Source organism: Scylla paramamosain, chromosome 28 (assembly GCF_035594125.1).
Source record: "Scylla paramamosain isolate STU-SP2022 chromosome 28, ASM3559412v1, whole genome shotgun sequence".
Classification (NCBI taxonomy): domain Eukaryota; kingdom Metazoa; phylum Arthropoda; class Malacostraca; order Decapoda; family Portunidae; genus Scylla; species Scylla paramamosain.
Genome location: NC_087178.1, coordinates 14,914,585 through 14,932,250, shown reverse-complemented (window position 1 = coordinate 14,932,250; position 17,666 = coordinate 14,914,585). Strand labels below are relative to the sequence as shown.

Sequence of the window (17,666 nt, the reverse complement as noted above, 5' to 3'; positions counted from 1 at the left end):
AGAGTAAGTGGATGAAAGAGGTAAATTAGGAGGGTGTGAGGGAGAAATGAGGGCGTGAGGTGATATGAGGGGAAGGAGAGGATGGTGACTGGGGTGATGGGGTGGGAGGGAAGAAGGAAGCGTAGTGAGGGAATAAAAGGTAAAAGAGTGTGAGAGAGTTGGGGAAGAGTGAACAAGGAAAGCGAGTTAGGGAAAAGTACAAAGGAAATGAGAGAGAGAGAGAGAGAGAGAGAGAGAGAGAGAGAGAGAGAGAGAGAGAGAGAGAGAGAGAGAGAGAGAGAGAGAGAGAGAGAGAGAGAGAGAGAGAGAGAGAGAACGAATGAAAGAAAGAAAGAAAGAAAAAAGAGAGACAGAGACAGACAGACAGACAGACAGACAGACAGACAGAAAGAAAGAAAGAAAGAAAGAAAGAAAGAAAGAAAGAAAGAAAGAAAGAGAGAGAGAGAGAGAGAGAGAGAGAGAGAGAGAGAGAGAGAGAGAGAGAGAGAGAGAGAGAGAGAGAGAGAGAGACGCTTCACGAAATGTTTCTTTATAGGATGATTATCGTGAGTTTTCATTTCTCTCTCTCTCTCTCTCTCTCTCTCTCTCTCTCTCTCTCTCTCTCTCTCTCTCTCTCTCTCTCTCTCTCTCTCTCTCTCTCTCTCTCTCTCTCTCTCTCTCTCTCTCTCTCTCTCTCACGCACACACACACACACACACATTCCATGACACATATCAGAGTATTTCATATTCATTCAAGTAATCAGACCATTCCTATTCCTAATTACGTATTCAACCCATTCCCACTTACATATTCAAACCCTTCCCATGCATTCCTAAACACTTGATCAGACTATTCCCATTCCTAATCACCTAATCGGATCATTCCTATTCCTAATCACTTAATCGGACCATTCCCATTCCCTCCACGTGCTCGGCCGCCAGGTAGGGCACACCTGCACCCTGAATAACGTACCAGCGCGGCCAGGTAATGTTGACCCACACACAGGTAAGCGGTGCTCCATCTTTCTCACCTGTCTGACCCACGCCCACCCCTTCCCTACCAACGCCCTTAACATATCCATCCAGTTCCTCTTCCCTTTTTTTCCGCCGCCTACCCCTCTTCCTCTTCTTGTTCTTTTTTTTTTCGTGCTCTGGGTCTATCTAGCTCTCTCCACCTTTTCCGTCTTCCTTACTAGTCCATAACTCTGAGTAAGCACCGTCATTATTTCCACCTCCTCCTCCTCCTCCTCCTCCTCCTTTTCATCTACTCCTACTACTACTACTACAACTACTACTATTTCTACTACTACTACTGTAACTCTCTCTCTCTCTCTCTCTCTCTCTCTCTCTCTCTCTCTCTCTCTCTCTCTCTCTTGCAGTTCCATTAGACTCCATTCTCCAATCTGATCCAGACAGCATTTTTCTTCCTTTCCTTCCTTCCTTCCCTCCATTCCTCCTTCCTACGTATTCCCTCTAGCCCTCACACTCTTCCTCCTTTCATCCCCTTCTTCCTTCCTGCCTTCCTTCCTTCCTCCTCGCGTCATTGCAGGAAAGAGCCTTTCCCTCGCCTGTCCTCCTCGGCTCTAGAGACGTCTCACTCCCTGCGTCAAAGGGAGATGCGACACTAAACCTAATCGTATTGAGGTTTCCTGTATGAAGCTCGGGGAGGATCTTTCCTGGAAGAGCGACTAAAAAGGGAGGAGGAGGAGGAGGAGGAGGAGGAGGAGGAGGAGGAGGAGGAGGAGGAGGAGGAGGAGGAGGAGGAGGAGTTTATCTACTTGCCTCCTTCAGGATTTCTTTTCGGCGTTAGTGTTCGTATTTCAGTCGGTCTGTTTGTCTATCTGTTTATATGTCTGTGAAGTTATAGATCTCTCTCTCTCTCTCTCTCTCTCTCTCTCTCTCTCTCTCTCTCTCTCTCTCTCTCTCTCTCTCTCTCTCTCTCTCTCTCTCTCTCTCTCTCTCCCTGGTTGGATAATGTCACGTCCTTTCTAGAATTACGTTCAGACCTACCTAGTTTGGGCCGCAGAATTTGTGTGGCTTGTATTATCACATACTAATAATATTATCTCTCTCTCTCTCTCTCTCTCTCTCTCTCTCTCTCTCTCTCTCTCTCTCTCTCTCTCTCTCTCTCTCTCTCTCTCTCTCTCTCTCTCTCTCTCTCTCTCTCTCTGGAACATGCGCATCTGATCAGTCTCATTATCTCACTCCTGCTAATATAACCCAGCGTTAATGAAGGGACAGCACACCTTTACTCATCCACTGCACCTTTATGATTCACCTGGTAGTCTAATAATCATCTAACTTATCCTCGCACATTCATCTACGACTCCTGTTCTCCTTACGCCTGTGGAGGGAGGCTCGTATATTGATTGGCCTCACTGTGTTTGCGTCGTATTTACTCTATGCGGGTAGTAAATACAAGCTTGGGGGAAGGTTCGGGCGGGTTGATAGTGTGGGTGGATGGCCCTGTTCTCCCGTGACTGTGGATGTAAAGGTTGAGTGCTGTGGTGGTTATATTGATTTTTTTTTTAATGAATTATGCGTTGTTTAACTCTTTCACTTCTTTTTGACACATCTTTCATTAATCACTAACCGCTTTGAGACATCTTTTCTTGTTCTACACCCACCTCAGAACACTGTACTGCCTGGAAATTGCAAAATCTGTTCTTTTTATTCCTTCCTTTCTTGTACATGCTTCTAAAGATTCCGTGATTTGCTTTCAGTACTGTGACTTATTGCATGTCGCAGTAAAAGGATTAAATTATTCTCAAAGCACACACCAGTAACTCGATAAAAAAAAAAAATGAAAAAGTGAAGGAAAGAAAGCTGCGAGTAACTGGTGTGTGTGTGTGTGTGTGTGTGTGTGTGTGTGTGTAAGCCAGAGCACACGCTAGGCTGGCTTACGGTGTCTTGTTCAGGGGCCTGCAGCATAAACAGAGAGAGCTCAGTGTGTGTGTATGTACGTATATGTGTGTGTGTGTGTGTGTGTGTGTGTGTGTGTGTGTGTGTGTGTGTGTGTGTGTTTCTGTGTATGTGTTGTGAGGCGGTGTGTTTACGAGTACTGCTTTGTTGTCTGGCTTTCAATCTGGCTGAAAACGTCGTCAATGGCAATACAGGCAGGGATCATTCAGCGGGTGAAATACGGAGCAAACACCGCCATTCCGCTTTGATTTACAACACAACACACTATTTCGCTCCCCAGTACGAAGCGCTTCCGTATTTCAGGGTGCAGGAAATTATCCCTGCAATACAAGCTGTCTGGCATGAGGGAGAATGGTTTGTTTAGAGCGAGATGCTGACGTGTGTTGAATCTCTTGCTATATTCTACCGCTAACTTCATGCTCGCTGCTCTTCTGATATTGGTAACTGCATATCTCCCCTCCTCTCGCGGCCTCGCTGGACAAGACTTTCTAATTTCTCTCACCCATATTCTGTCCAACTCTCTAAGGTGAGAGTTAACTAGTATTTTTAATTTTTCATCCTTTTTTCTGGCAAACTCAGGAACTTCCTGCCTGCTTTTGTGTTTCCTCCTTCCTATGACTTGAACTCTTTTAAGAGGGAAGTTTCAAGACACTTATCTTTCAGTTTTGGATGATTCTTTTTACCTTTCTCTAGGGACTGGCACCTCAGTAGGCTTTTTTTTTTATTATTTTTGTTGCCCTTAACCAGTGACCATCTTAGATAGAAAATAAATAAAACTAGATGTCCACTGGAACTAAGGGAGCAGCGCGGAGTTAAGTTTGGGCCATCCACATCGTGTCTTGCTTCTATAACATCCGTGCCACCTTCATGCTGACCCAAGACGCCAGGATGTATTATGCACGCCTACATGTTACGAGCACAAGCCATCAAAAGCAGTATCTGATTATTATGGTACTCGCTCCTAATGCATTCGTTTAGGTTAGGTTAGGTAAGGTTTGGTTTGGTTTGGTTTGGTTTGGTTTGGTTTGGTTTGGTTTGGTTTGGTTTGGTCTGGTTAGGTTTGGTTAGGTTTGGTTTGGCTGGGGTGGCTTGGTTTGGTTTGGTTAAGATTAGGTTAGGAAAGCTTACACTGGTTAAGGTTAGGTTAGGTTTTGTTAGGTTACGTTTATTATGGTAGACTAAATTTGGTTACGTTGGGTAGGGTCACGTTAGGGAAAAAGTTACGCTGCTTAATGTTGGGTTAGGTTTAGTAATACACTGTCCATTCAAAGTCCCTGCTGATGGTTAAGATCACTAGTAATTCCTCGAACTAATCTAGCCATCTTTTTCATAATGTTCTGCATAATTTGAAACAAGAAAGTGGAAAAAAAAATCAACGAAATGCAGCATTAAAGTATAACACATCACTATGCATAAGAGTAGCACACCTAACTGCCACATTACTCAACATCTCAGTGCTGAACCATAAACAAAATTAGAGTACAATAAGAAAAAAGAATTACTCAAGCAAATGCTGCATGTAGGTACAACACATCACAACACGCAAGAATAACACACATTACTACCACACTCCTCACATCTCAATGCTGAACCACACACAAAACAAAAATGACTACCAAAAGCTGCATACAGGTAAATACAACACGTCACCATACATAAGAGAAACACACATTGCTGCCACATTCCTCACATCTCAATGCTGAACCACACACAGAATTCGAGTACAATGAAAAAAAAAAAAAACACACACACACACACTAAACCAACAACTGCATATAAAACATCACTACATAAAATTAACACGCATTCCTGCCACATTCCTCACATCTCAATGACGCACGGACAAAATTAGAGTAGACTGTTGACAGAAATACCCCAGTGTCCATTACGACCTCTTACAGACTGACTGGCTTCATCAGTGTGTGGCGCAACTCTGAAAGACGCTGCGGGTATCAAGGTATTTCTGAAACTAAATTGGACAACTTTATGAAATACTTTCCTATAATTATCGTTTTTAAGAGCGGGATGATGAGCAGACTTTTCCTCTTTCTCTCTTCGTCTGTCTCTCACTTTCGTACCGTTGACGAGAAAATGGATGAAAAGATGAAAGAAAGAACGAAGAAATATAAATAAATGAATGGATACCTAATTAAAGAGAGAGAGAGAGAGAGAGAGAGAGAGAGAGAGAGAGAGAGAGAGAGAGAGAGAGAGAGAGAGAGAGAGAGAGAGAGATAAGAATAAAACTAAAATAAATAAAAAATACATAGAGATATATTAAAAGCTTCACACACACAAAAAAAAAATGTTACTAAAGAGGCATAAAACAAAATATTACTCACTCAAGGTAACGTAAATCACCGTTCGCGTCAAATATGAGGGAATTATTCAGCATTAAAGAGTGGGTTACCTACCTGGCGTGAGCGGGAGGAAGGGTTACAGGTGAGAGATAATGGAGTCTAATGGGAAAGGTGTAGGTATGCATCACACTGGCTGTTTATGTAGCTCTCTCTCTCTCTCTCTCTCTCTCTCTCTCTCTCTCTCTCTCTCTCTCTCTCTCTCTCTCTCTCTCTCTCTCTCTCTCTCTCTCTCAAGCACTAGGTTATCGGTTTCGCCCCCTCCTGCCTCCCCTCACCCACCCCTCCACCAACCCACCATCCACTTCCCACCTGCATCCTCGCCATTACTCCCTCCCCTCCCCTCCGCCACGTCTCGCCTCCCCTTCTTCTAACTCCCTGCAAGCTCCCCTCGACCAACACACACATCGTAATCACCAACGTATTACAAAGTTTGACTATTTGGCTGCTTATACTTGTCGTTTCGTTCTTCTATTTATTTATTTTTTCAAAGACTTTATTTTATTGTTTGTTTGTTGTTGTCTTCATTATCTATTTATTTATGGTGCGCATGATGTAGAGTTTATCTGTTTATCTTTGTCTCTCTCTCTCTCTCTCTCTCTCTCTCTCTCTCTCTCTCTCTCTCTCTCTCTCTCTCTCTCTCTCTCTCTCTCTCTCTCTCTCTCTCTCTCTCTCTCTCTCTCTCATTTATCTATCTATAGTAATCAATTAATCAATCAGTAAACTTATCGATTTTCCCTCACTGTTTCCATCTATCTATGTACGTACCCATCTATCAGTTTGCTTACCTATCTTTCCAGCTATCTATCCATCTATCTATCTATCTATCTATCAATCTATCTATCTGCCACCAAAGCTTTCTATCTAACGATCGAAAAACTTTAAAAGGAAGTTAGCATAATACCCGAAATCAAACGTACACCACCACCACCACCACCACCACCACCAACAACAACAACAACAACAACAACAACAACAACAACAACAACAACAACAACACTTAACAACCCATCTACCACAGCCACAAGCGGTGGGGAAAAGGAAGAAGAAAAAAATGAAAAGGAAGAGAGGAAGGGAGGAAATAAGGAAAGAAGGGAGGTAAGCAAAGGGAGAGAGACGGGACCACCACCACCACCACCACCACCAGCAAGGGGACACTCACCTAAACCTGCGGCGAGACTCTCGTTTTCTGTCAAACGTCGGACCAAATTCCTGATATTTGCTGCACTGTTCAGTACGAGTATTGCATTTCCCTTCCCAGTGCTTGTGAACATGGCTAGTACCTCCATTTGCATCCCTTATTTAACCCATTTCCTGTCTAAATATGTATCTTATCCTTGAATTTTTAGCCATTTACTTTTCCTGTATCGTATGAGAATTTTTTTTTTTTTTTTTGTAGTGTTATAGCATGTACTTTATCATATGGCCCTAGGGAGCCATGCCCGCCGTCCTTTCCCTGGTTATAAAGCGCTGCAGTAAAGCTGAGGCTAATGTGGGGAATAATAAAGCTGCGAGTAATGTATGTTGGTGGTGGTGGTGGTGGTAGTGGTGGTAGCGGTGGTGGTGGTGGAAGGGATAGGACGGGAAGGCGTGGCGGGGACTTAATGGCTGCAGGAAGAGGAGGAGGTTGTACTGGTAACTACCCATGGCCTCGTGTGATGTATAGGCGTGGTGTATTATCTGTATAGCAATATTACGTAGTGTTGCTGCTGCTGGTGGTGGTGGTGGTGGTGGTAGTGGCGGCGGTGGTAATAGCAGAATAACACAACACTACGTAATCAATTCACGAAAACCGAACATCAAACCAGAACAGGAAAAATAAAGGAGATAAACACACATAAATAAACATAACACCTCATAAACATAAACGTCAACATAAACAAACATAAACATAACTGAGCATTAACATAAACATAAATAAACATAAATAAACACATGAATACAGTACACTAATTAAACACAACACCAAGGAGGAGGAGGAGGAGGAGGAAGTCGCGGAAAACACACCACCAACAACACAACATTAAAGGAAATCTCGGAATACGCTCGTCGACAAAAGCAAGGGGAGAAAATAAGTGCAAATAATAATAAGTGGAATAACATGGGTCGTTTTTCTTTCATCGTGAAAAATTCTTAAATAAAATTATGACGCAGGAAGTTCACGAAGAGGAAGACGACACCAGAGGCAGAATGTCACGCCTCAGTAATACACACACGGATACTGCTGCGAGAAGCTTAACCGTGGATATTTTAACGAGAAGTTTTAACAAGTGTGTAGGGGAAAAAAATTGTGTAGTTTGCGAAATTCACGAGAGGGATTCAGCGTTACACGGCTACACGGGTACAAGCGTAAAGAAACCGTAAAACTATTCCTCGGGAAACTTTTAATGCAGATGTCGTGAAACTGAATGAGAATATGAAATAAATATGAAATAAAAAGAATAAGGGTGGAGAGAGAGAGAGAGAGAGAGAGAGAGAGAGAGAGAGAGAGAGAGAGAGAGAGAGAGAGAGAGAGGAGAGGAGAGGAGAGGAGAGGAGAGGAGAGGAAAAGAATCCTACTCAGACTCACCGGAAAAGTTTCAATGTCACCAAGAGTTAAAAAATAAAATAAAGTAAAACAATAAAATAAGATAAATAAAAAAACATATACATATATATAATTGTAGCAAATGCGCTGCTGTTCCTTCCTGTTTAATTCAGATTAAAGAAATTAAAAATACAAACAAGAAAAAAAATAAGAGATGAAAGTCTGAACTAACCTCAGGGAGAAATGTTTAAAAAAGATAATATTACAAAAAGAAATCAAACTCCAACATAAAATTAAACACGCAAAAATAAAGAACGAGAAAAAAAAAATCAACAACTAAACTAATACACAGAAAGCGTGTAATGAAAATACCATATCTTAACAAATAAATGAAAGTATAAAACTGCCGTGCTGCACCCGCCGTCCTCTTCCCCTGCGGTCACTTGCAGCTCCCCATCCGGCGTCTGCCCGGCTGTGCTGCCTCGTGGCGGTGACGTGTGTGTACGATACCGAGAATGACCCGAACGCTTTTGCCACCAACCAGCCGCTGTGGTGACCGACGAGAAGCCCACACCGCCAATGACTGATGGTACTAGAAGAGGAGGGGAAGGAGGAAGAGGAGGAGATAACAGTCGTGCTTAGTTGTAATAATTGCAATAGCGAAGAAACGAAAAGGGAAAAAAAAGATAGAGGCGAGATGATAAATGCAGAAACATGTACAGTAGTGGAGAATAATATAAGGAGAGAAAATGGGGGGAAAAGAAGGAAGAATAGAGATCAGAAAGAAAAAGAAGAGGAGGTAGTGGTAAAAAATAACTGCAATACCGAGGAAAAGGAAAAGAAGGAGGAACAGAGGAAAGAAAAAGAAGAAGAGGAGGTAGAGGAAATAAATAACTGCATTAGCGAGGAAGAGGAAAAAAAATAAAGAATAGAAACGAGACAAAGAAGAAGAGGAAGTAGCGGTAATAAGTAACAGCAACAGCGAAAAGGAAGCAGAAGAAAACGAAAAGGAAGCAAGAAATTTGAGCTACTGCAGGAGGAAAACCCGCAGGGAAACATGACGTGGGAAACAGAGGAAAGGATGCGTTGAGATGAAAGGAGACGGAAACAATAAGAACTTTACAAAGAGGGGAAATTATCGGCCCTATTAGCAGAGCACTGTCGGGACCAATTACCTTCCCTGGTTGCCGCGGAAACCTGTGGTGCCTCGCTGCGGCCTCTCAGGTAACCATTAGGCCAATTAACACACCTGACAGATATGTGGGAGAGAGGAAAATGTCGCGTGGCTGGCCATTTAACACAGCAGAAGGGGAGAGAGAAAGAGAGAGAGAGAGAGAGAGAGAGAGAGAGAGAGAGAGAGAGAGAGAGAGAGAGAGAGAGAGAGAGAGAGAGAGAGAGAGAGAGAGAGAGAGAGAGAGAGAGATTTAAGAGACATAGCAGGAAACTGGAAATAAGCGTGCTGCTATACCATTCCCTTTACATATTTCCCCCTGCATATTTCTCTCGCTAACATATTTCCCCCTGACAATTCCCCCTAGGAGATTTTTCCCCCCGTGGATATTTCTCCTCTGACAGATCCCCCCCACCCACCCCTGGACATTTTTCCCTGTGACATATTCCCACAAACAATTTCCTTTTCCTTTCGTGCATTTTCCCTTGTACAGACTCCCCAGTGAACACTCTTTTCCTCTTTCACTGATACTTGGCACATGTTTCCCTACTCACTAATCAGTCAGTCACCTTTTCTTGTTCGACAGCCATCTGCAAACACTGTACTAGCTGGAAATTGCAAAATCTGTTCTTTTTTATGCTTTTTTTTCTTATAGATACTAATAAAGACTACATACATTGCTTTTCGTATTGTGAATCGTTTAGCATAATTCCTCCTTCAAATTTCTTTCCTGATTTATTCCCCCTCTGACGTCATCCCAAAATTTTCCGTCTGATACATTCCTCCCTTGACGTACCCTCCTCTATATACTTCCCTCTTTACATTCTTTCCTTGGGTATGACAGACAGCACTGCATGGCGATAACGAAACACTGACCAAAGGCATTGCAGTTAAGGGCGCTAGGTTAAGTATGTTAGGTCAAAGGTTAGATAAGAATGAGGGAAAGGTTAGGTTAGATAAAATTGAGGAAGGAAACGGTTAGATAAAAATGTGAAGGGAAAGGGTTACATGAAAAATGAGGGAAAGGAAAGGACTAGATAAAAATGAGGATGGAAAGGATTGGATAGAAATGAAAGATGATATAAAAATGAAGAGGAAAAGGGAAGGATTAGATGACAATGAGGAAGGAAAGGAAAGATTAGATAAACATGATGGAAAGGATATGTTAGATAAAAATGAGGAGGGAAAAGCGTTAGATAAAAATGAGGAAGAGGGAAAAGATGAAACGAAAATGAGAAGGAAAGGGAAAGTTAGACAAAAATGAAGAAAAAAGTTAGATAAAAACGAGGACAGAAAAGATCAGACAAAAAATGAGGAAGAAAAAATGTCATGAAAAAAAAAAAATGTTTACAGGTACAAGACCACAAGGATAAAAACAAGAGAACATAAGGGAAACTGCACGAAGCCAGTAGACCTACACGTGGCAGTCCCTGTATAAAAAAAAAAAAAAAGATGGCATAATTCAGGAGAGGAAAATGTCCAGTGGTAAGATGTGAATAAGTCAAGGAACTGGTAACCGAGCAATAGGGGAAGCGAGGGAAAATATCCACTGGGGTAAATGTTCTACACTCCAGGAAACCAGCTTGCCGTAATATAAAGGCGAATTTCCCACGTGCAATTTATCACTAATAACTAGAGGTACGAATTTTCAAATGTTTCAGTCTTATTGCTGCTACTTTCAACAGTCTCTAGCGGGAGGTATTCGGGTTTCGAGCACCTTCATAATTCAAGTGATAATTTAAAAAGATTTTGCATCATCACTAGGGAAGAAAAAACTCAAGAGAACCTGACTATTCCTCTGTGGCATTTGCTATGTATGATGTAAGCCCAGTGTTTCAAAATGTAGGCCTGAGTAAGAGGTTTAAGAAATATTGATAAATGGTAAAGGAATAAAGAAACAAAAAATCACATTAAGGTTTTCTTTTATGCAGGAGGGACACCGGCCAAGGGCAACAATATCCAATAAAAAAAAAATGCTGGTCCCCGAACAGGTCCAAAGCGGTAGTCCAAAATTGAAGGATAAGTGTCTTGAAACCTCCCTCCTGAAGGAGTTCTAGTCATAGGAGGGTGGAAATACAGAAGCAGGCAGGGAGTACCAGAGTTTACCAGAGAAAGGGATGAATGACTGCTACTATGTAGGCGAGACTCACGCAAGGCAGTGTTCATGGACTCCAAGGTTGACAGGGATCGTGACAAATCGTGACATAATAAAATACTGATAGTGCGGTGCCGTGTGTCATCCAGATGGGGTGTTTCGAGATTGGTCACCTAAATTGCAGTTCAGATTTCCTACCAGAGATGGTGGCCATATTGGATCTACTCCCGAAACGAGACTTAGGGGGTCGAAAATACTGAAGCCTATGATTTTCTTCCCATTCGAGAGCTAACGATGCCAAAACCACCCAATTTATTCAGATCAATCTCGGTAATTTGCATAAAGGACCGCACTATAATCGTGTCACAGGGCAACAGGCGGCGCAGATGACGATGACAGTTGAGAAGAGACTAATTTTTCTTTTCCTTTTTATATCAATTTTTTTCCTTACTCCCAGACTATCAGCGTAAATTAATGTGAACCTTCTGCCTCGTATAATTTCTCAAACCAAATCCAGTATGTTGCATGTTTCGAGCATAATCTCGAAGACACCTCTGACAGTAAAATGAGTGAACGATGGTGGCAGTTCAAGTCTCGTAGCGTCTAGTGATTTATTTCGGCGTGATAATACTGCCTAAGACAACTCGAGTGAAATAACAAGTGCATTATTCTCTAACAGTAAAAGGGGAGAATGATTTAACAGTTGAAGCCTCGTAGGGCCTGTTGTTTTACTTCGGCGAGATAATACTGCCTCATATGAAGTAAGAAGTGCGTCATTAGCAGTCTAAGAGTTAAAATATTAATCGCGTCACAGTGAAAAACGCGGCACAGTTGAGAATGACAGGAGGGAAGTGATATGTTTCTCTTTCTCTATCTCTTCTTCCTCTTCTTCCTTCCTGCCGGTGATCTGTCAGCGTGTTCATGCAAATCAATGTTACCACAAAAATCACCTCCTTCCTTCACTGTCCGATGCAGATGCCCGCACTCTTCTGGATCTGACAGCCACTTCATCCACTTACTTAAACTCGGGGGCAGACCGCCACTGGTAATCTCTCTCTCTCTCTCTCTCTCTCTCTCTCTCTCTCTCTCTCTCTCTCTCTCTCTCTCTCTCTCTCTCTCTCTCTCTCTCAAAAGTTTTACAAACAGTCTTCGCAAAAAATCAACTAAAATGAAAGAGAAAGAGAGAGAGAGAGAGAGAGAGAGAGAGAGAGAGAGAGAGAGAGAGAGAGAGAGAGAGAGAGAGAGAGAGAGAGAGAGTAGAAGTAAGATAAAGAGCTGGAGGAATGAAGCTGAAAGAAGGGATAAGAGTAGGGAGAGGGAATTGCTGCATGGAGGAAAGGAGAATCATGAAGAGAGTCAAGAAGAGTCACGGAGAGAGTCAAGAGGATAGGATAAGGAAACCCCCTCGGATATAAGTAAGCGCCACCACTGGACTATACTCGTAATATCCAAACCATTGCCCACCACCACCATCAGCACCACCACTAGCACCACCACCACCAAGCAAACTCAGCTCCTACAGACAGTTCCTGCACGCTCCTCCCTGAGTCTTCCGTGTGTAGGGGAAGGACGGTAACTAAGGTGAGAGGATAGAAGCGGTAAGAGAAAGAGTGGAATACATAGATAGGGGTAATATTGAAAGCACTATTGGAGTATGATTTACATAGGCATATGGAGAAATGAAAGAATAAGCGGTTCATTTTATATTTTCTATGCTATGAAACTAATTAAAATACTCTGGTACAAAAATATATGTATGAAAATGCTAAAAGTTTATGAGGGGGAAAAATGGCAAGCACTGAAAGGGTTAACACAGAAAGACGATAACTAAGGTGTGATGATAGAAAGATGAAGAGAAGTGCATATGAGGTAAAAAGGAAAGAATCAATATAGAAGAGATAATATAGGAGAAAATGTGCAAAGATATAGGTATAGAGGAATTAATGCAGCACAGAGATAATGTAAGAGACAGCAGGAAAAATGCAGAAGATAGAGGTACAGAGGAAGAGTTTAGCATATAAGAGAGGATAAAAGAGCAAATGTACAAAGGGCATAGGTATGTACAGAGAAACTTGTGTAGGGTAGATGGGAAACTGCTGAGGAAAGAGGTACAGGGAAAAGAGGTACAGTGGAGAAATATAGAAGAAAAGATGTAAATGATCAAGGAAAGTGCAGAGGAAATAAGTACAGGGGAAAATATAGAATAAACGATGTAAATGATGAAGGAAATAGCAGAGGAAAGAGGTACAGGAGAGAAATATAAAAGAAAATATATAAATGATGAAGGAAAGTGCAAAGGGTAGCTCAACATTATCCTTCCGCTTCAAGTCGTTATGTTTTACAGGATCTGGAAAAAACTGGAGGGGAACAGAGGAACATGAAGAAAAACACAGATGATATAAATGAAGGAAAGAGAGGAATTAAGCAGCTTAACACTGCTCTTCCACTTTAGATCAGGAGATTTTACTGGTTACATTTCAGTCCAGTTTCTTTGTTGTTGTTTGTTTTGGGGGAGGTATTTTGTATTTATTAATTACTTTTTTTATTCATGATAGCACCTCAGCTAATCGGCACGTGGCAGACTGCTTTGGTGATGAGCCCTTACTGCTATAGACATTACGACACTCTATATATTTGTCTATTCCTGCACGATTCTAGAGCATAAACATAGCTACAGATATTTTCGGAAGGGCTTAAATTACTTTTGCTGTCCGTTATCAAAAAAAAAAAAAAATACTGAAATTGTACTGAATAACTTGTACGAGATCGTTATAATAACAGAGAAGAAAACATAGCATAGTGTTAATATGGCGCACTCCTCAAATAAAGGCACGAAGACACAAGCACTATACTGAACTACTTGATCACCCAATTTGTTGCCAGTGGTGTCTTTTGAAGTTACACCCACACCTAGCATTAAGCCAGTTTTGCTAAGCATGAGAGAAGGCCAGACTGTTGGGAGGGTTCAAGAGGCTCATTTCGCCCTTAATCTATATCATAATGACCAATTAGCCGGCACCTAACGAGCACTTGATACGCCAGAAAGAGGGTTAATTGACCATATTACACTAGTTCCTCACGTGACCAGCGCTGACTGTGGATGGTTGATGGTGAGCGGAGCGAAGAATCACTGTCTGGAGGTGAAGGTCTGTTATTCCCTAAGTCTGATATTCCCTTCCAGACACGTTTAGGTGACACAATGGCGTTACTGCTGCGTGCCCTTCTTTTACGGGTCTTGTGAATTTAAATTTAGTTTTATTTGTTCACCTCTATTTGTCTTGGCTTTCTTTAGTCCGCTTTCCTCCTTCCCTGTGAACTCCCACATTCCTCTCCTCTCGCGGTCTTCAGAAGCACGGCCACCGCTCCTGTCTCACGCCAACGTCTCCCCGCTAAATTCTGCAGCCCCGCAAAGAAAGGAAAGGGAAAGTGCGATTTGTCTTCGTGCTCTTTTCCTCGACTGAATACTTTGTCAAATGTTTATGTTTGAGTAAATGACTGTAATGTTTATGTAAATTACTAGTTTGAGTAGATTACTAATGTGTGAATAAACTATTAATGTTTGAGTAAATGACTGCACTGTTGTGTTTAAGTAAATGACTGTAAATTTGAGTAAATGACTAATGTTTGAGTAAATGACTGTAGTGTTTAAGTAAATGACTGTAATGTTTGTCTGAGTAAATGATTAATGTATGAGTAGATAACTGCAGTGTTTCAGTTAATTCCTAATGTTTGAATAAATTATTGTAATGTTTTGTCTGAGTAAATGACTAACGTATGAGTAAATGACTGTAGTGTTTGAGTAAATGACTGTTGTGTTTGAGTAAATGATCTGACTACAACGTTTGAGCAAATGCTTACAATGATAGAGGAAAAGCCTAGTTTACCACAGCCTTCTCTTTGGCACAGCTGAGGAAGAGCCAAGTGGCACTGAAAAACACTCCCACACCCTCCGATCTGCTGCACTGCGTCCTGTCCCTGGTCCAGGCGCCGCCATTCCCTCTCCAACCCTTTCATCCTAGCATTTACATAAGGAAGTTTCGTCCCAGAATCTCCTCATTATCCGTCACTTGCAGCTCCTTCCCCTAAGCGTCTCTGGGAAGGAAGAAGACCCAAGGAGAGCCAGGAAGAGCCAAGAGCCACTCTCATTCCAGTTCCCTCTCAGCACTTAGCTTGGTTCATTATCTTCCGTCACAGTCCATAGATCATTGTTAATTATCATTTTCTTCATCTTTTTTTTTTCTCAAGGAACTCGCTGCCTGTCCTCTTATAACCTCACTAAAGCATTCGTATATAAACTGAAAAAATAATGTTTTAACTTGCATTCTTTAATACTTTTAGGTGAATACATTCACCATGTAACGATTAATTGTACAAACGGGTTATTTTTTTCTTTCTTCGTGTGTGTGTGTGTGTGTGTGTGTGTGTGTGTGTGTGTGTTCTTCATAATGAAATTCCGGTGTGATGAAGAGTAATGGTGTGTAATGAACGTTAATATATAAGCCCAATAATGAAGAGCGAGGCAACACTTCATCATCAGCAGCCACAATTTACCTACAGTCATCCAGACTTAATTACTTCCAACCATTATTAACATGAACTGTAAACTTGTACAAAACATTGCACCATTTGAATCATATTAAAAAAATTATGTATGTTTATGCGTATGTATATTTGCTGTACCTAGTGAAATAACCATCGTATCCCTGTATCTGCAGAAACAAAGGCGAGTACTAGGTTATGACGTGTTCCGTACTCCCAAATATACACAATTTGAATCATATTACAGCTGTGTGTTTGTAAGTTGTGCTAATATATGTGAATAGCATCTGTCAACATTGACACATTAAGCTATCAAAAATTCCATGCAAACTAGCCGCAATACGCTATTCAAACCATTCTATAACTAAACATAACGTAGCGCCATGTATCAATTGTAAACTGCACTGATGCATGTATCACTCATCTGTTATTTAGATCACCACGTTAATAGGTGTCCCATACACTCTATAGCCTCCTAATACACCCTTGTATACCTCTGCATATATGCAAAAAAAAAATATTGACTGTATTTGTTGTTGTTGGGGCTGCGAAGCCCTAGTGATCCTTATAAGGTCTGCACGACTGCATCTCTGTATTGTGCTCACTAACATGAAGACACGTGGCTATCAGATATCCAATTATGGTCTAGGAAAGCCTCATTACACATATCCCTAAAAAAATTGGTTGAATTTGTATTTCTGTGGAGCAGCACTTTACCTGATGACACTAAACCAACACGCTGTGCTATCTCGTATCTTGTAGCAAGCGCAGCCTGAACACACAACCTTTACGAGGACGTAGCACCCAAATAAACATAGTTGAATTCCTATTTTCCTCGAATGACTAGCACTTTATCAGGTGACATTAAGACCAACACATAACGCCGTCATCTACGTGCAGCCCTACATAGTCTACTTAGCGCACCACTTCATACAACGCCCAAAAAATACGGGCTGCATTCGTATTTCCGTCAGACCAGCAATACCACATTCTCCACCACAAACACAGGAAAGAAATAGCACCGCAACTCTTAAGATAAAAGCCAAACGGGCAGCGGCACTCAGCACAACACATCAATAACCTGGGAAAATATTAAGGCGCGGGAATATTTCGCACCACATCGGCGGAGCTTGGCGGGAGGAAGTAACACGCGCCGCCCATCTCTTCTAATGCAACATTATTCGCGGTAAAAATGAAAAATGGACATAACGTGAGGTATAAATAAGGTAAACAGGCGGCCAAGCATGGTGGTTAGTGCCTCTGAGGGACGCCAAACCCCCCACACACACATCCCACACGCCCCGCCACCCTCCACCTCGTCCGTCATGATGTAAACACTCTCCTCCCGCCCACCTGTCCCGCACCCAATGTTTTCCTTCCCCGTAACTCCGCCCCAGTGTCTCAGGAGGGACTCACCTTGCCGTGCCTCACTCCCATGTACGTCACGGAGATGTATCGCTTCCCGTACCGCCCCTGCAGGATGAAACAGGTGCATATAAGACGATTGTAAGACGATTGTAAGCACTTGAATCACGAACACTCCTCCGTTCACTTCAGACGTTTCGATACTGTAGATCAGGGTTGTGTACTGGAGAAACTCTTATAAAATCGCGTTATTGTAACTTTGTTAGTTCCAAAGTATTACTAGACGCTATATTTGCTATATTTGAGGTAATTCATTAATGTTCAGAAACAAAAACAACAATATGGCTTTGAATACATTCGTTGTATATTTATCTTCGTTATACAGCTGCAAGTCAACCTAGCGTGAAATTAAATTAAAACTGTTCTCTTTTGTGAAGGTCATATTTTTCGTATTTATCTTTTGTTTGATCTGCTGAAATATAAATAGCATTCATTTCTGCATTCATTCATTCACGATGATTGCCATTCTTAAGACAGGCATAAGGCCTTTCCGTCCATAGTTTATTTGTGCAAAGAACATAAATATACAGTAAAAAAAAAAAAGAAAAGAGAGAAGGGGGAGGAGGAGAAGGAAGAGGAGAAGGAAGAGGAGAAGAAGAAGATGATGATGATGATGATGATGATGAAGAAGAATGACAAATGATAGTAATGA

The 17,666-nt window shown here is 41.7% G+C and overlaps 1 protein-coding gene across 1 annotated transcript in view; it reads right to left on the bottom strand.

The window, feature by feature from the left end:
• LOC135115131 (uncharacterized) overlaps positions 1-17,141 on the bottom strand; it is a 94,456-nt gene extending 77,315 nt beyond the window's left edge. The window contains exon 1 of the mRNA XM_064031631.1: positions 17,006-17,141. Within this exon, the coding sequence (XP_063887701.1) occupies positions 17,006-17,026 (21 nt within the window). The 5' untranslated portion in view covers positions 17,027-17,141. The remainder of the gene's footprint in view (positions 1-17,005) is intronic.
• Positions 17,142-17,666: the final 525 nt, after the last annotated feature.